The 19,492-nt window shown below is 40.9% G+C and overlaps 1 protein-coding gene across 1 annotated transcript; it reads right to left on the reverse strand.

Moving 5' to 3' along the window:
* Positions 1-1,940: 1,940 nt before the first annotated feature.
* On the reverse strand, positions 1,941-15,534 carry LOC110980563 (amino acid transporter heavy chain SLC3A1-like). Its single transcript, XM_022237372.2, has 11 exons — positions 14,909-15,534; positions 11,627-11,812; positions 9,716-9,870; positions 7,822-7,947; positions 7,152-7,287; positions 6,571-6,824; positions 6,291-6,394; positions 5,854-6,064; positions 5,206-5,391; positions 3,753-3,881; positions 1,941-3,606 (listed from the first exon to the last, which is right to left on the reverse strand). The coding sequence occupies exons 1-11, from the start codon at positions 15,279-15,281 to the stop codon at positions 3,268-3,270; spliced, it is 2,199 nt and encodes a 732-aa protein (XP_022093064.2). The 5' UTR covers positions 15,282-15,534; the 3' UTR covers positions 1,941-3,267.
* Positions 15,535-19,492: the final 3,958 nt, after the last annotated feature.

The raw sequence follows: 19,492 nt of genomic DNA on the forward strand, positions 1-19,492 counted from the left end.
GACACTCGGAACTATCAGAATTGACTACATCTGGTTCTTTTAAATGTAAACCAGCGATCAACAAATTGTGTGTTTGACGGTGTAGTTTCGTTGTTTCCTCCAACAATGGAGGAAGGAAAGCAGTGTTTCCACATTTTTTGCACTGATCCAACCAAGCTCTCCTGTGCTGAATGACTGTGTTTTGGGGCCACTTTTTCTGCTCCTTCTTGTTAAAACACCCGGGTCTTTTGACGACTTTACTGTCCGCAGCACTCGTCGGCATTAATCTGATGGAGACCGGATCCCCGCGATACAACGTCACGGATGTTTCCACAACAAAGTCAACTTAAACTCATTATGAGTGTGACTCTACTGTAATGCAAGGAAGACTACAAGGCGTAGATTGAACCTCCACCGTGACCAAAGAGATTTTTTGCCAATTCTGTTTGGCAACAGAAATACGTAATTAGCGTGATCATTGGCATGAAGAATGTTTGACATCTTTTTGAGGAACGTGCACTGAACGGTGCACTTTTTCAAATTGTTGAAAATTGACCAAGCATTTCTGGACAAGTGAGGGCGCTTTTGCTTTGACGTAAATCCAGGAAGACGTGGTTCAGGTCGCCTGTTTTCGTGTTCAAATTGTGAATCCCAAATTTGCTATCTGGGAACATTTCTGTAAAAGGACTTTTGCTGGTTTGTTTCCGAGTACTTATAAAGCAATAAATTGCCAAAGAAAATAAAATCTCCCATAGCAGTGCTTTAAAAAAATGTAGAAATTTCCTGCGCACAAATGGGTGCAACATTGAGATTCAGTGCCTTGGCTTTAGTTCTGCTCATGAATATGCTATTATTAGCATAAAAACCGAAGAAATCAAAATATGGGTTAAAATTGCAAAACAAAAATTTAAAATAAGGTTTATTGAAACCCAAAGATGCGATTTCAATGGATTAAGTAAAATTTATAAAAAAAATTCCATTTCCTGTTTCCTTTAAACATTCAATCCACTTGCTGCCGGCCAGGTACATTTCAAAATGCAGTGCACACCTACGGGCGGTTTCAAGAATTTCAGTTTTCGAAAGTCTTCAAAAGTTCATCATTTCATATAATGGACGTTTTCATCCACACGAATGGCTCTTTGGTGTCTACTCTAAGATGACAGGTAACTTTGATTGACTCCTGAATATTCAGCCAGGACAGCGGCCCTGTAAAGAGAGCCCAGAATTGTGAGGTGTTGCGTTATTTCCTTTGTAATTGTAATTTCCTTTGTAATTGGTGGCGTCTTATCAAACGCAGCTGGATTAGCATGCCGCGGTGCTTTGTCGCTCATCAATAGGGCCCTGGAGCACTTTTGTCCGCAGTGCTAATCCGCGGGCGCGCTAAGCCCTACTGTTTAAAAACAGTGACGGATTACCTTCAACAACTGCAAGCCGAAAAATGAAGGCAATTCCCAGCAGCAGGTCTCTATTTCCGAGACGGTCTTTCGTTACCCGGACCAGCTCTTTTGTCTCATTTCCGGCAACCCAGTTTTGATCCGGTTCCCGGCAAGTGGTTTTGATGAAAATGTAGTTCAAAAAGTATTACCAAAATTTCAACAATTTTTTACAAATTCAAATGAACATACGTGTATTTCTATGAAGTTCGATCAAATTTGTCAGTTACCTAAATCAAGGTAAATTTGTGCGAAAGATATTACAAAAACCACGATTGACTGTTTTTTAATCTCCTGGCAAGTAAAACTCAGGTCACTTGATGATCCATGGAGCACTCCATTTTCCCTTGGCTTCGCTTCCGGAATCACAGAGCAGAGCAAGACAATATCTATTTTGCCCCCCCCCAAAAAAAAAACCGGCTAACGCCACCGATGAAGACAAGTACCACAAACTACATGTATGTTGTTTCAGAGTTGGTTCGTTTAGTAGCAACCAATTGAGAAACTGACACACTATGCAAACTGATGTCCAGGGTACACACTTTATTAATCACAGCAAAGTGTAAATCTATTGAAAGAGCGTTGTTTCTGGAATTCACGGAGGTGACGACTGTGTCAATGAAGGTAAGCTCGAGGTACCTGTAGCACCCTTTCAATTTTTTCTCACCTGTTGGTGAGGTTGTTTCAACAATTTAGTCTTCCGAAAGACAAGCAACCTATTGTCCTTCAATGATGTCATTCCTCCACAATGCACCCTTTTGGCTTATAGCAATAACATGAATTGACGAATTACAATGAAACAACTCCTATGAGTAGAGTTAAGAAAAGGTACTCATTCTATTATCGAAGTACAAGTTATCCCAACATTTTGTATTAAGGTGCAAGCATTACCATTAATTGGGTTACATAATAAAGAGTAGCAGGCAGAGAGATGAAGTCGGTCCAGTTATTTTCATTTTATAAGTGACTGCGAACTGTTGCTTACGATCCCATAACTTCACATTAACCACCAGCTTAAGACCAAACAACTGTTATGACCAAATAATGGAACAAACAAAAAATACTGAACGGTGGCGAAATCACCTGCAAAATTTTTCTGGAACAGTATTTTGAATCGCCTGAGACTTCCAAGATCTTTGCACACGGCACATGATTTATATATGCATGTGCATGTATACTTCAAATTGCCGCTGGCATATCCGAACTGTTTCAATGTAATGTTGCAGCTATAAAACTCATCCCCTTAATTACATGTAGCTAAAGAGGAGAACGCTGCATCTTTTGTGTGTGACATTGTCAGAACTTACCTTTATACCGTGTCGAATCTTCCAGAGGTTTTTAAAAATGTTTTGTGGTTGACAATATTTTCATGAAATGCATTTCTCAAAAAAGTTATTTTTTCAAAGACAGGTGGGCCAGAAGTATTTCTTTTCCCTACTGCCTCCCTCAATGCGGTCAACATGAGAGAGTAAAAACCCAAATACCTAAACAAAAATCCTTTGTCGGAATGAAACAGAACTTTAATTAGCAGATGAACTCAAAATGAATGTCTCTTTATGCTTACCATAGAACGGCAAAGATCTTGAGGAACACCCCACTCTACCAACCAAGAAGAGGTTTTACAAACTTGGCTCTTCAAGGAGTTAGCCGCATCAAAAATATTAGACTTTTCAACAAATCTCTTAGTTTTTTGTGCTGAAAATACTGACACCGACAAGAGCATGACCCAAGTACTAACTCTTAAAGCTATACATGCAGTTAAAGAAAATATGCTTTTAAACTAAACCATCACCTAGTAACCAGCAGATTAGATTATTAACGCTGATTACTTGTGGAGACTGCAGCAAACTCAGGTTCAAGCTGCAGGGAACTCCACCAAGAGAGCTTCTCCAGGCTCCAGCTTCAGCCCATCCATGGAGATTTCCCCTTCCTTGCCGCTGCTGCTGACAACAATGGTTCCCGTCTCGGGGACATTGGTGGTGTCGGCGGTGTGGAAATTCTCCATGACCTTGTCCGTGCCAACATTCATGGCCACGAGGTAGAAGGGCCACTCTGGGTAGGCGCGAACGTACGAGATGAGACTGGTTGAGGTCACCACCTTAGTAAAGTTTCCTGCTACAATGGATGGCTTGGAGTGGTACTCTACCAGGGTGCTAAACTGATTCAGAGTGGACCCCTCATCCTTCTGTTGCACCTGTGCAAATATAATTGAAATAAACATACACATTGTGAAAGTTTATCAAGAACACTTTCACTGGCTTTGGAAAGGTTTTCAGAGTGATCAGTCCAATGAATGGACCTGAGATATAATGTCGAGCTTTGTTTTGATGGCACACCTACCGCAATACTGATATTTCTATTGAGTACTGGCAACCAGGTAGAGTTTCCAGAGGTGAAATTGCCAAACTCCGAGTCATTCCATAGTAGAGGAGCACGCTCTGCATCTCGAGACAACTCCATCCATTTGCTCTGTGAAATGGTGCCAAAAGAACTAATATAAAGTATCCTCATCATGAATTCTCGATCTATAGGAACTCTCTAAGCAAGAACACAATCACACTGGTCAAGAGTGTATTGCTTTTAAATAAGTATTTAAAGTCATTTTGCTGTGAAGCTAATGTGTCCTTGAAAGAGCACAGTCATCTTACATTGTATCTTTTGCCCTTCACATAAATTTGCGAGCACTTTATACTCGGTATTGTCCTGGGGTTGTAAAACAATTTACAAGCTTACTCGGGTGAGACTCAACCTACAACCTCTTGCTTAAATACAGAGATGCCAACTTGTCAAAATCCAAAAGTGTAACCTTTCGCACAATACCAAATTCCTTACAACTTTCAACAGAAAAACATTCAAACCCTAAGAGTGGAAATTTAGAGTAAAAGTCATGACTTATGAGGCCAGAAAAGAGGGCCAAAACATACAAATACAATCACCACAAAATATTGACAAAACAGAAAGTACCAACCTACCAACCCAATTTTTGAGAGGCATGTAATCAAACGCACAAGTCTTCTTTTCTTGGCGTGACTAATGTATTTTTTTGTTTTAGCTTGCTCCTCGCAAGGTGTCATAAGATCCAGCGTGGGCAAAATTTATCATGTTAGTTACATGTGTTCCCTAGGCCATAAGCTTCTCCACAAGAATGGCCCGGTTTTTTGGTATATTTGTCCTTGAATTCCTGCTCACTTGTTGCCATTGTGCAAAGCAAGTCCAGTTGCTCACCAAAAACCAACAAATAAACTCCTCCATATATAATCTCCCATCCTTGTCAACTCATGATTCATCATGTTCAACACGATAATGCAAATGTGCGTGTCACAATAGCAATGTACATGTACAGCACTGTACATATGTACACGTCTACATGTACAATGCATGGACGTACACAATCACATTGCAAATGAAGTGCAATCATGCCTATTCGCCTCAAGTTCATCATACCGTTAACTGGGGCATGTGGATGGTTAAACATCACTGGTTTCTACCACTACTTACGCAGCTTGTACACACAAACTGCGCAATGCCAGCGACACATTTCTGATGTGCACATTGCAAGGCCGGCTCCAGGCTACCTTAAATAGAGTTTTATACACAACTGTATGGTTTTGTACCTTGTAGTAATCGTAAAAACAAATTGTAAACATTATGCATAAAGTGTACGAGTTGGCATCTCTGTTAATAGCAAAAAAATTACATCTTTCACAAAGAGAAGAAGGGTTTGAGCATTTCCAATGAAGGGCCAAAAATTGCCACCAAAAACACAAGCATTAAGTGGCTTTGAAAAGCTTACCTCGAACCTTCGAGCAACTGGGTCAACCACATCATCGAAGGAAGCAATTTCAATGTCTTCCATTCCCAACTCTTCACCGTAGTAAGTTATTGGGGTACCTGGCAAGGTGTAGAGCAGCATATTCAAGGCCTGGACATAGGTCTCACCGACCCGACTTCCAATACGCTTGATATCGTGGCTGCCAAGCTGAGGAATAAAACAAGATGAATCATTGCCACTTTCATTAATGTGTTTGGTTTCTTATCCTTGAAAAAGGTTATATGCCAGTTTTTAATATCTCTCTGCATGCATCGTTGCATGCCTATGGTCAAGTAACAAGAGCTCGAAGGGTTGAAAACAAGGCCTGCATTTAATGTCATATCCTGCTTCACTCACGAGGGCTCAGCCTAGCTTACATGTCTGCATTCGAGAGACAGTTTATCCATCTACAGTTTAACCTCAGCAATTCCTTTAATCTTTGTTCTATCTTCGAGTCCCCTCCCTTACACCAAATTACCACACAACTGTGAGCACACAGCTGTGGTGGTCACATTTCATGAAGCACTCAATCCAATCTGTTAATGTGATTGACAGTCTGATGCCACACCAAAACCAGATTCACCAGTTCCCCCTTCTCAGACACATCCCTCAGCAGTACTTTGTACCCACCGCCCAAGTGTTCCAACGACTCTCTATGCCAGCCATCTTCTTGGCTTCTATGAAGTCGTCAACAGCCTTCATTATCTTCTCCCCGTCTAGTCGGCCATCCAACACCTCCACAAGACCCAAGTTGAAGGGGTAGTCAGCCAGATAGGAGTCATTCTTTCCATACTGCATGATTACCAGGTCCACATCATACTGAGACTGGGTCACCATCAGCCTGACATGGGAAAAAAAGGACACTTTTAGAAAATAACAAATGAGCTAAGAAACTAATACACCTCCACTGGAAACACAAAAACGAGCTTTCACAAAACTACCCAAAACCTATCGCATCACATCTTATCAAATTCCAAACTGGTTACCCGGTGTTGATAAAGGCAGCACTTTAAATCAAAAGAAGATAACAGAGTAAAAATCTTATGAAATAAGGGCAGTGGTCCCACCTGTACTTGCCCAAGTAGCTCTGAGTGTGCAGCAAGGAACGCCAGCCCTTCAAGATTTTGACCAACATCTCACTTGCAATGGCATCCTCGCTCATTCTATAATACTGCGGAACAAGGTAAAAAGTAAGAAGTAAACTGAAAATGTTTCAATTGAAGCAATGAGTGAAGTTTTATCAAACCGTCTTCAGAGCCAATTCAGTTTTCAGATTAGTCAATGAAAACTTCTGAAAATGACAACCAAGCAACAAATTAACCCCTGATATCTAGAGGGCACACTCACTGGATTAGAGTCACCGCCAGGTGTCTGGGAAGCAGGCTCTGGTTCCGGAGCTGGAGTGGGTTGGTCGGCTGGCTGTCCAACAGGCTCCCCACCTGCTGCCCCTGTGGTCATCATAGGACCAGCTGCTGCTCCTGATGTAGATGTCACAGCGGCAGGTGCAGCGGGTGTTGCTGCAGCAGGTGCAGCGGGTGTCGGTGCAGCAGGCGCAGCGGGTGTCGCTGCAGCAGGCGTCTCCACTCCAGACGTTGCAGTTGCTGTTTCCAAAAATTCAGAAATTGCAAAAAGTACTTGATACCAATATTACCAAGGAAATTATCAAGAATGCAATTTTTACTGACATCACAGAGCAGAGTATGCAATGCTGACGTATCAGATGTTACTTTCAATAAAAAACTTCTGAAGCTTACACTTCTTTGAGCCAACAATAAACTTTAACAGGCAAAAAGTTTACAAGAGCTGCAAATTTACAAAAACCTAGGAAAAGAAGCAACAACGCTCCAAGTAAAATACAACTCCATGCTAAAGATACCAAAAATGAGAGGTGGCCTCTAATTGAAGTCTACAAAATGGCTGAAACTTACGGTCAGCTTGTCTACGACGTCTCGTACTGTCCCCTGGAACAAGAACATTTTTATATAATTGTGGCTCCACCACATACTCCACGTTGGTGAACACAAAGCCATCAATCTTGCGGTTCAGCCAGAAATCCATAGCATCCTGAAGGGGGAGCCAAATGCAATCAAGATTTTCAGTCCTTGTGATGTAACAATGTAAATGTAATCCAAGTAACAAGAGTCTGACAAGTTGGAATGAAGCATAAGGCCCTTCAAAGATGATTGGAAATTTAACAGTTTCAACCATAACAAGTTGAAAAAGGAACCACAAACAATTTTCATCTGATTAAATTTGCTTTTTATGGGGCACTCTCTGAAAAGCTCTCGTGGTCATTTTGAAGGCTCTTGTAATTTTGTTTCCAAAAACAAGACTGAACTGTGAAGTCCAAAAAAATGAACAAAAACATTTTCTCCTCAGTAACTTCCGATTATTAACAGCACACAATATTTAAGACAGCACAATATATTTGCAGACACTGTACATGAAAGATGCTCAACTCCTCCACTTCTCTCTTAAACTGGTACATACACGTCAAGACTTGCACAGACCAAAATCACAATCACACAAAAACAAGGTTTCACAGAAAGTAGTGGTAACTTCCGAGGAAGTAGTCTTAATGCCTTTAGGATGACTTACGAGCATTGTCTTGTTCACTGCTTCACTGTAGTAATTCAGATCCGGCTGGGAAGATAAGAACCGATGGTAATAGAACTGGCCTCGCTCAGCCACATATGTCCAAGCTGACTCCCCATAGGCATTTTGCTGCATGAAAACAAATTCATTAATATTACACAATTGAAATGTGACCAGTTCATGATTACTGTTGGCAATTAGCCAAGCTCTCTGGAAATCCAATCTAACAGCTGCAGTCCAGCACTTGTCAATCAAGGGCCTATGGAGAAGGAGATGTTAGTTTTACAGGAAGGCAGAGGGCAAGCAGGAAAAACTTGGATCGGGTAGACTCTTTACGGAGTAGGATGGAATATCGAAACTAATCCCCACTGTCCCTGTGGGAACTTTTGTTCTTGGTTCCCTGAACTGGTTTGATATGTTATCCACTTATAAAAACTATAAGCTTGAGTGGTTTTACTTTCACTGCTTGGCATGAAAGAGGTTTTGTACTACGCTTCTGAGACATTTCAAAAGAAATGCAAACCCTGTATTCATGTTAAGATGGCATAATTTGGGTTTTCTAGTCTTATCTGATACCAACAAGCAACTTCGCTGTATAAACTCCGGCTAAGTCTGCACTGTCAGGACTCAAGAAACTATGACAACTTACGCGAATGCTGATGTATTGCCACATACATTATGATTCCTTGCACTAATTCAATGGTTTTGATGTACCCTGGTTTATTTCTACCTCTACATGTACGGTCGATCCCCACAAATTCGTTCTCGTTTATTATCCTGCAAATTCGATAATTGATCATGTGCCCTAGGGAGGAAGAAAGGAAGGCAAGCCACTTGCATATCACATCACGACTAGACAGTGCAGTACGTACGTGTACGTGATACAGTTTCGGTACAGAAAACATACATTTATCCACACACACTTTGGTTAAGTTCGTTCTATATGGTCTGGATACCAGATCCGATGATTCTGACTACCCGACAAATCATTATCAAGGGTCGTCCGGGAATCTTACGTTCAATAAGGCAACTTGTCACTTGACACTTTTTGGCAACTGCGGCAAGGGAAACGGACGGACGGACGGACGGATGGATGCGGAGTCAACACAGTACATGCAGTATGCGGTTCGTAAGTGTGATACCACTTCAGTTTAAACCATGCCCACTGCATAAGATACACGGCCATCGCAGGTACGTTAGTTCGCGGTAAATTGCCATTGTTTTTCTTTTGATTTCACGTGTCATTCTGAAAGACTCTTCAACAAAAATCTGCAGCCTGAAAAGGCTGAATTTAACATACCTTTATGTATTTTGTGTCTTAACTCCTTACTTTCAATCGTCTGATTGTAATAAGAATTGAAACTGACACATGCAGCCTCGTTTTCAAATGCGGAAGAGCGCAGATCGACGCTTACAGTGTTGTGTTGGGATCCCTCTATACCGAAGCACAATTTTTTGTAATGCCAACTTACACAAAGGAATTTTTGTGGCTTTGTGGAAAAAGGACAGAGAAAAACCACACTGATATGTACGAAATGAGGACTTATAAATGCCGACTTAGAAACGAAATTTTCAATGGAAATACATTACAGACGATCAGGACTTTTGTCAAGCGGCTGACTTGGATGATATGACAGGTTACGCTATGTCGACTTAGTCCGAGTTTACTGTATTTCCTTCAAATGGTTATTTTCCAATGTCAGTTAAAATATTCTGGAAAAGCTCATTCCTAAGGGCTTGGACTGAAATTCACAGCAATACAAATACCACAACTGTTTCAAAGCTGATGTCCATTCTCACAGAATAGAATAAGTTTGTTAATTTTACATTCTGCAAGAAAAACTACCAAATGTTAAGCCCTTATCAGACAGGCTTAAAGTCAGGAGTGTCTTCTTACCCAATTATTTGGTGGGTCTTGGCCAGTGCCTCCTGTCCCATTGGCCCAGACATAGTAGTCACTGTACTTGTTGTCCCGTCCCTTCTTGCTCTCTACAAACCAGGGGTGCTTGTCACTGGAGTGGTTGGGAACAAACTCCAGAATCAGCTTCATCTCTGTCATGGGAAGAATGGAAATGAGAAATCAATTCAATTTTGGGTTTGTATATGAAAATGTTCCACTCATAAAAGAAAAAAATACAATTGGCGTTATAGATTTAGATTTGCTTTTAGGAGCGAGTGGTAAATATCTTGACACAGGAATTGGACATGCAAAGCTGGTTAACAGGGTGTATTCCTTCGAATATCATTGTCTACCTCTGCCATGGCAGGCTTTTTTTTAACTAGTCACTGCTGGTTTTTACATCAACACCACAGCTACATGTACGTACCCCACAAATTAAGAGCAAAGTCACCTGCACATGTTTTGTTTTTAAAAAGCCCTACTTCATGCACGTACTCTAGGCAGCAGGGCAAGTGTTTTTATCCATCCCACTTTCTTTATCCCATCCACAATAACTCAACAGTTTAACATGTTCATTAAAAATGTTAAAACGTTAATGCATTGTCTCCTGCATTGCCAATGCCATTCAAATGGTCCAGAGAGAAATTGTATTTAATCTCATGTACGTATGTATGTGCAGCAATTAAACAGGATGAAATCTGATGTCCAACTATCAATTGAAACACTTCCTTGTAGAAACTTCCCGCTACAGCACTTACAGTGAGCAACAAATGCAATCAGCATTTACGCCAAGTGAAACAGTTGGAGTGAAAAATTTAACTATATACATGTACTAGGACGCCTTTAAACATTTCCATTGTATTCATACCTGCTTTACACCTGTTTTTAAAAGCCTACCCTGGTTCACTTCAACCTCATTTAGTAGACGCTACTTAAAATTAGTTATCACTTACTATACTCCTTATAATACTTAGAATAATCAACAGAACAAGTTTTACTTCACAGATATGCAACAACTCTGCATACAATGGGTAACTGAACAATGCAGGCCTTCCTGTTCAATCCGACCAGAACCAGATACAATGTGTGATTATATTACAGAGCTGCCATTGTGTTCAGTTTGGTAACCTACCCATGTGATAAGCTATCTCTAATAGTTCAATGTAAGGCTAACAAATTGCAAAATACAAGAGTTCACATTACTTTAAAGACCCCAGTTCCATATACATGTACAGTCAAACACACAGCACTGCTAATACAAGGTTTTAATTAATACAAGGGCAATTTGAAGTTCCAAGTCTTTGTTTTTCTTTGTTTTCTATTACTAATAATGCAAGGTACATACTGCTGAAGTCCCAAGGACCTTGTTATTACAGTGTTCCACTGTAACCATCTTAACTGACGGGTACCCTGACAAAAAGCTCACCACTACCCCACAATTTGTCATTTCTATACTGATAAATTGCAACAGTCATCCTAAGGGAATCCAATTATTGGCTACATCCTTTTTGTAATACCAGACTTATGGACCATGTCCAACATCCTGTTTTTCAAAAACTGTTCTGAATTTTCTGGGAAAATTTCATTGAAAGCACATATCAGTATGTACATGAACTACAAAGCTTTTGGGGTAAGAAAGCATATGTTTGTTACAGGAATTTGAACAAATCTGAACTGGATAACATGTGAAGGCAGAGTAAGTCTGATAATAAATTTTGTAACAAAAATAAAGGCATGGGTCAGAAGTTTTAGAAATTCAACAGCACACTGTTATTATTGTAAGCAAAAAAATCCCTGAGGAAACATGATGTATTGATGTTGAGCTTAAACAGTGTTGAAGGTTAGGGTAGGATGTTACATATGTAGTGGAGGGGGGAGAAAATGGACTGGATGAACAAAATGACCAACCTTTTTCCAGCAAAGCAACGACCAACTCGTCAAATTGGGTCAGGTTACCAAGCAAGGGGTCCACATTAGTGAAGTTGACAATGTCATAGCCAATGTCTGTGGTCTCGTTGGACTGCTCAAAGATGGAGTTTAAGTACAGAATTTTGATGCCAATGCTATCCAGGTAGTCCAAGTTTTGGATAATCCCTGAAATCACACAAGAAATCAAATGAAACAGAAAGATTAATTTATTAAATAAGAAGTTGCGTGCAATATATACCAACATATTTCCTTTACACTACATTGGGGGCAAGTCCAGTAATAATCCCCATAACCCTGCTTCTTTTTTTTTCCAAGCAATTTATTCCAGGCACTGGAATAATATGAATCCTGAACCAACAGGGGTCTTTTCATCAGTGCCACTCAAAGGATTAAGCTTGATTCTCTTCACTGCATGCCAGCTACACAGCAGGGGGCAAAATCCTTCGTGCACACCAAATACCATGCCTGCAGGTTTAACCTTTTACTATGCAGTAAGAAATTCAGATGAGGTAAATGCCAAATAGGCAGTGCATGAAAGGAATGTTTAGTTCCTTGAAAAGCCATGTATGGTATATGTCTGCATACCCCCATAAATTTTGCTCTGAGGGTATTTAACTTAATACAGGACTTCCTGTATGACAAGATTGCTGGTATGAATTAATGACTGGTCATGTGTACATGGTTCCTATATTCACAGCAAGTACATGCCTCCAAAAGTGAATTGGCAATTATCTTTCATTGACAAAACTGAAGCTGGGAAGTGTCCTTTGCATACAAGAGTTCAAACATGAGGAACAAACATGATTAAATAGCACCTAGTTCTTACATGGACATCTGCCCAAGTTGGCTGTAAACATTAGCTTTGTTCTCTTCCTTTTAACTATTCACAGTTATGTATAACAAAGGACAATTTGTATCCATGTACAAGTACACTGCACAAATAATGCTGAAATCGCAAGATTGAACATTTTGTTATGGGATAAAAACAAAGGCTATGAGACTGGTCTGAAATACTGTGAGTGCTTTTCTCGTAAATGCTTTAATATTTTCCCTAATAAATATGGCTTTTCAGGACAAATTACTTTCTGATGGCCAAGAAACATCTGCAAGGGAATACTAGTGGCATCTGTGTATGAAGTAGAATATTTATTTATTGGTAACTCAACTTTCCTGTGTAGAACAGTGTCATATTTCACTAAAATTTGCCAATTTACTATACATGTAAAAGTGGGGAAAACAATCGGAAAAAATTTGTTTTGGCCTCTGGTCTACCCCAAATTGTCAAATTCTGTCCTTATTTACATTTTTCTATTAAAAGCATAACAGGAGTACATCATAAAGGCTTTTTATTGTCAAGGTTGTTGAGGTAACTGAATAATTTGAAAGTACTTGGTAGAAATTCCAAATGAATTCTCCACCAGGGTGATTACCAAGGCAGCCTTCAAAAGAGTGGCCACCAATTTGATTTCAGAGGGTTACTGCAATATACCTGTAGTTTGTACCTGTGACTGGGAAAGTATAAGTGTTCATCTGCTAAATTCAGGCTTCGATCTTTACAGCGGGCACCAGCGGCCACTGCCGCGATGCCCCAGTGAATTGCCGTGATGCCCTTTAAAAATGGCGCATACCTTTCGGCCACTTGGCCACGGCGATGTGCCCCTCATCAATGATCAATACTAGGCCAACGTGTATTTAACGTTTCAAGTTACTTTCTAGTTACTGTTTAGCGATAGCGTTTCTGTCAATGTCCAGCCAGCCGCACGAGCACTATTTTTTTTTCACGGACTGGTTTCGCATCGCCCTGTGGACAACATGGTATGGCAACCATACCAACGTAGTTGAGTTGTGTGACTCTAAAAACATGGCACCAGACTACTTTTATACATAGGCTGATAACAAGTCGTGGTGCAGAATTACACATTCTGCACTGATTGCATTCTGTACACTGCACATATTGAGACCGAGTCACTATTTTGGGGGATTGTGGACGGGAAAATGACACAATCTATTTTTCCTTGCTATTTTACTGGTATTAACGTGGGCGCTGGGCATGACAGTGGGCTTCTATTGGATAGATGTTTGTGACTCAGTGACCGACTTGCTTGAATTGCATTGTTTGTAATTACAGTGATTTTTGAAATGCAGTGTTGCCTTTATGGCATCATGAAAAGTAATAAGACATAACACTAAATTAAAAGTTAAGACTGTATTGTATTTTATTTTTACAATTCAAGCAGACTGCTCGGCATGTGAACAGAGACAATGAAAATTGCAGGTTGAAAGTTTAAATTGAAGGAAAGTCTGTTGAAGTCACCAACAAGCATAAGCAAAAGTTTCAACGTGGCCTTGGTGCCCTTTCAGTTGGCCTTGATGCCCTTTGGTTTTTGGGAGCATTCAAGGCCAAGTGGCCTTGACCCTCTGAAGTACTTTAAGGTTGAAGCCTGTAAATTACAATGTTTACACTTTACACGCATGACACAAGGTGAATAATAATTAATTTGATGAATAGAGCACACAATATTTATGATATACAAGTTCAAGATAAAGTTTAAAGCTGAAAGAAGTGAAAACAATAATTAACTTCAGTCATTCATCGGCTTTCTCTGACAAGTATACCAATATAATTATTCTTCTGACGTCAATCAATAAATTTGCACAATTAATAAATAACTGGAGAGCCATTGGTTATTACGCGCATTGACATTACACTGAGACAGATGGTGGAGCTAAGGTGTTGCATCATTCTGATCCGCGTGTTTTTGTCACGGGTACTCAGCTCAACAAACTGGCCCATAGGAAAGCCTCGGGCACCAGTGCAGACCACGGGCGAGAAAGCCCCTCATCACTTGTCCAATGCGTGAACATTGAAGTACATGTACTGTATACTGTACGTGTACTGTACATGTGCGAAGTAAGTGAAGTCAACAATTTTGTCACGAAAATATCGGCATGATCAGGAGCCTTCTGCCACTGACTTTACAAAATAAAGTACGCACATGTGTGTACAGACTATTTCCGCATCATATGTGTCAAATTCATCGTTAAAAGGCAAAATGAAAACCGAAAGAAAATAAAACAATGGAGGAATAAATATTTAAAACCGAGGCTTTGACCTAGGCCTAATGCCTAGTACTAGATCATGTTGTAGAAGAGGTCATCAAATTCAACACTCAACTGCTCAATAGTTTAGCTAACCCCCAAAATGTATTTTGATGGGATCAGAAGTAATTTAGACCTTTTTCAACTATTACAAAAACGTACCTTTGATATCTCCAACACCATCCCCATTTGAGTCGCGGAATGAACGCGGGAAGATTTGGTAGACGGCGTTCTTTTCCCACCATGCGACATCCGGACAGCGCGGTACTTTGACTACAATCACGATGGCTGCGATCAGCATTGCCAACCAAGCGACCCAGAAAAGAATCAGGAGGATATTGCGGGTCCAATTCCATGCTGGTGTGTTGGCCACTTTCAGCAACTCTTCCTTGCCGAGGCCGGTCCATTCGCTGGACGCCTCCTCCTGCATTTGCCCGGGTTTCTCCGGGACATTGCCTTTCTCCAAGTCGGCCTTCTCCGGGTCGGTTGTCGGCGCCATTTCGTACTCGTAGTTAGCTTTTCTGCTGTCTCCCATCGTGCTGGCCTTATATACTCGGATCCTTGCCTATAAAATCAAGAAATAGGATCTTCCTGCTGAGAGCAGAGTCAAGATGACTAACATATGCTACCGTCAATCTTATTTTTCAGACAGGGTTAAGCTGAGTCAGTAAGTTCACGACTCGAAGTCTCACTGTGTTGGTGTTTTGTGTACTGTACACGTACATGTGCATCCCACGTTGTTATGGATGGTCCGTGGCGCGCGCGGAAGGCCGGCTTGCTGTGACCGGCGGGCAACCTTTGTGTCGATACCGCGCCTTGAAAACCGGAATGAACCGGTTTGCCAATTGACTTCCACAAGTCCTTTTGGCAGTTGCGTATTTACGTGCTAGTGCGTATCATGGGCTCAAGTCATTTTGCTCCCTTGGAGGTGGATGATAAAGTAGCCGCCCCAGAGCCTACGTACTTAAATTGGTGAAGATGTTTGCCTGTTCGACAGGGAGCATGGAGGAAAATCAGCGTCGTATAAATGTAATTTCCTTTCATTGGACAAGCAGTTTGCAAATGATTTTTACAGTGTGGGGAGTGGGTTGAAGGTACAAAATGTTCAGAGATACTAACTTTTATCCAATTATTGTTCCCAATGTTTGTTTCTGGGCATATTATTTAGATGGGGCAGTCAGTGAGATCTGCTTAAGTATAACATCAGTCACGGGGCTTCATGTGGAAATATTGGTCCTGGGATGAAAGGTGTAGAAGCATCCGAAGGTTTTCTGAAACACTTCCAACCAGCTCTATGACCCCCAAGCTGGGCCTAAAGAGGGAGCAAATTTTCGTAGCAACATTGGTCCTTTCATTGGTCGGAACTGAACTCCGCTGGTTCACGAACGACTACTGCGCGGCGCGTTAGAGTCGCATCGCTGCAAACAAAATAAACAGTACCGACCAACATTGGCTCTTTTCAACCACTGAAGGGGTGCTTCTGCTCAAGGTGGATAGTGTACATTTCAGAGGCCCATCCATCATCCAGCAGAGCAAACTGTGGCGTAACGAGGGCTGCATATCCGTGGAGAAGGCACCCTAGGGCACACACACTTTTTTTATTAGGAGACCACAAAAAAACAGGCTGCAGGTGCATATTACTGAGATTATTCACAGATTTCAAATGGGGAAGGGCACCCGAGGGCACGGGCATCGGCGGAGGGCACGTGCGTCCCCCCCCCTGCACTCCAGTGACCACACGACTTTTACCTGTAGAGCCGATCAACTGTGACTTATGGGTTGTTTTCCTTTCAAACTTTCAAATGGGGCCACTTGGGGGGCGCGGACTCCCACTAGGGGGCGTGCACCTCCATGCTCCCTCCGCTGTATGGCACTGGACGCGTGTCAGCTGGAAGGCCGTCAGAAAGCACGCCATCGACTTATAACAAGTTTAAATAACACCCCAAGTACGTGTGCATTTTATAAAAGATCAGTCGATTCCATAAAGGACTAGGGATTAGCAAATGATATTGAGAATTTTAAATGGAGCTGATATTGCAATAAACGTTTACGTTGAATTAAAATACAGTTTCTTTTCAAAAGTTCCAAATATAGAATTTATGCCATTGGTTTCGGAAAAGATGGATTGGGCCTATTCAAACCTCATAGGAATCGCGCCAATATTTCACAATGGATTCCACCAATTTCAGATGGTGAATATTCAGGTCCGTCATTGCATTCACCGTGAGTCAATATAGTGGCCGTTTTTTAAAACTCGACCACGTCCCCGTATCAGCTGTGTCTCCAAAATCAAACCCCAGCTGAAGGCCTGAGGCGTGCAAATTATATGAGAGTACTGTAAATTATTTTTCTATTCCACTTCTCAGGCCCCAAAAAGGCTCCGGTTTCTGGTCAGGAGCTGGCTTCAAAAATGGTGCGGCGATGTGGCTTTTTTTTTACCCTCACTTTTTTCTGCAAATGATACACGTACACGCGTAACGCTCGATGTCCACTGCATGCGCACGTAACGCGAAGGCTGGCCAATACCAACGCTAAAATGGGCTGGCCACTGCACTTTTCTCTGTTTTAAATTTCAGCTTCTACATATACACAGGACATAGGACCACCTCGTTTGTCTGATTCCCAGATATAAATGTGTATAATACAGAAATGACGTCATCTGAAACGAGTTCCCGACTAAATGTACGGGGAACTAGAAGGATTCCTTTACAAGACGTACTACTCAACCGTACCCATCAAATAACGTTAAAATTTCGCAGTAGCAGGATTACAGTCAGCTTCAGGTAAGAAAGTTTGGCAGCATTTGAACATCTTTTTTTACCAAATAAAACCTTTTTTATTTTGCCGACGCGACGCGCAGGTCTAGGGCGACGCACGCGCTGACCAGAAACTTATAGTATTGACGAACGACCTACAAAGGTCATGCAAAGTTTGCAGCGACATTGCATCCACTTCGACGGTATGATAAATGATTGCACATGGACATGCGCACTGTCGAAAACTGCACACCATGACCATGGTTTTCAGCAGTGCGCACGCACAGTCATTTGAGGTATGCTAAGAATTTTTCGGGTAAGCGTGCCAGATTTTACCAGACTGGTTTTCTGGCAGTTCGTCTCTTGTGAATAAAGCGCCCTCTACTAGTACTACAATTCGGCTGTGCTCGCCAGCCCATGTCGCCTGCACTTGGCACCGGCCAAAACAGTGCATGTAACTAGTCTTAGGGCAAGACTACTTCGACGGGTACGTTTGGCATTTGTAGTTCTTGGCGGCGAGGTTTTTTATTAACAGCATTCTATTCTATTACTAATTTATTTACACATTTTCCGAAATTGGCTGGGAAAACCTATAACAGAATGGTCAGCTAAATGTTTGAATATTCATGATTGAAATAAACCACTCATATACCTACTTTTGTAGGAAACTTATGAACATCGGCGCTGAGAGAACCTTCCTTCTTGTGCTGCCTTTCAATCATAGAAAACCTTATTTTTTTACAGTTCGAGAACAAATAAACAATAAATGAGTAACATAACGTTTATTTTCAGATTTGTGTAACCTTGTATTTTCTAACCAAACTGAAATGCGATTTCAAATTACAGCAAATGAAAACTTCCAAAGGGCCACCGAAAAGACAGATTTTCAGCGAATAAGAACGCACTTTCGCTGTAATTTTCTAGGAATACGCCAATCCCAAATCCCAGTCACGTATTTGTAAAACATAATGCAGAGTCATTACTTGAAGGATGCAAACGAAGTCGAATGCTTGTTATTGCGAAAGTGGAACTAGGTTTAATTTTTAAGTCGTTTTCAAAGTCTACGTTCAATTGAAATTTTGTTTTACAAATTAGATCGCGCATTTTCTGAAATTGACCTGGAAAACCCATATTAAATTCAAAGTCAACGCAATGAGAGAAACTTTATCTACATAAAAAATTATTCATTCTCAGGTAAAACTCAGCTTTTAATCAGATCAATGAGTGTCCCTCGAAAAAAACGGCAGTAGCTTAGTTTGGCTGCTTAGTTTCTAGCTCCGCTCACTTTGTGCTCACAGAAAAGATTCTCACACCTCCATGTGCCACATGTCGGTTTTCAATTTTATTCTATATATGAATGAATTTTAGTACAACATTGCCCGCGAGTGTGCGAAATTAAAATTAATGCTTCATTTTATTTGGGAAATTTTTCAGTGTTGGCTCATCAAAACAAGACAGAAAAACACGTGGACAGTTTGGACAACATAATTTAATGAAAAAAACAATTGTGTGTCTTGGTGGAATTCTCACTCTGAACAAATCACGATTGAACCGACCCAAAGTGAAAATATTGCCAAAGCAAGACTGCAAACAACAGGTGTGAAAAATGAATTAAAACAAAACAAAAAATACACAAAGACAGAATAAAATGATAGATTTCTAGTGGGTTATATAAACTTTACTCAACAGAAATGTCAGCTCTCTGCTTCTCGCTTTGGTTACATCTCTGCCCCGAGGAAGAATTCTCTCACTCATTTCACATCGTCAGTCAACCGTTTTGGGTTCAGTGCGTCTACAAAAATCATTGCATTCTTGAAGATTTTTTGGTGCACTATTGAAATCTGGGGGAAATAACAGAAACATTTATCGTTCAATTTTTGAAGCCACTTTCGCCAGTACGTACTGGGGAGTAATATTTCAGACCAAACATTTTAAAGCATTATAAAGTGCAAGGAGCTTTCTGAAACTAAGTGCGATTCACATTTCAGAA

The sequence above is a fragment of the Acanthaster planci genome, linkage group LG01, assembly GCF_054643075.1.
Source record: "Acanthaster planci isolate LZ-2023a linkage group LG01, COTS_SCS, whole genome shotgun sequence".
In the NCBI taxonomy this organism is placed as follows: Eukaryota; Metazoa; Echinodermata; class Asteroidea; order Valvatida; family Acanthasteridae; genus Acanthaster; species Acanthaster planci.

Coding starts and splice junctions, on each gene's coding strand:
- LOC110980563 (XM_022237372.2), bottom strand. CDS start 15,281: ATGGGAGACAGCAGAAAAGCTAACTACGAGTACGAAATGGCGCCGACA. Junction 7,288..7,821: donor CAGTGAACAAGACAATGCTC/GTAAGTCATCCT, acceptor CTCCCCCTTCAG/GATGCTATGGATTTCTGGCT. Junction 3,882..5,205: donor CAGTTGCTCGAAGGTTCGAG/GTAAGCTTTTCA, acceptor ACCATTTCACAG/AGCAAATGGATGGAGTTGTC.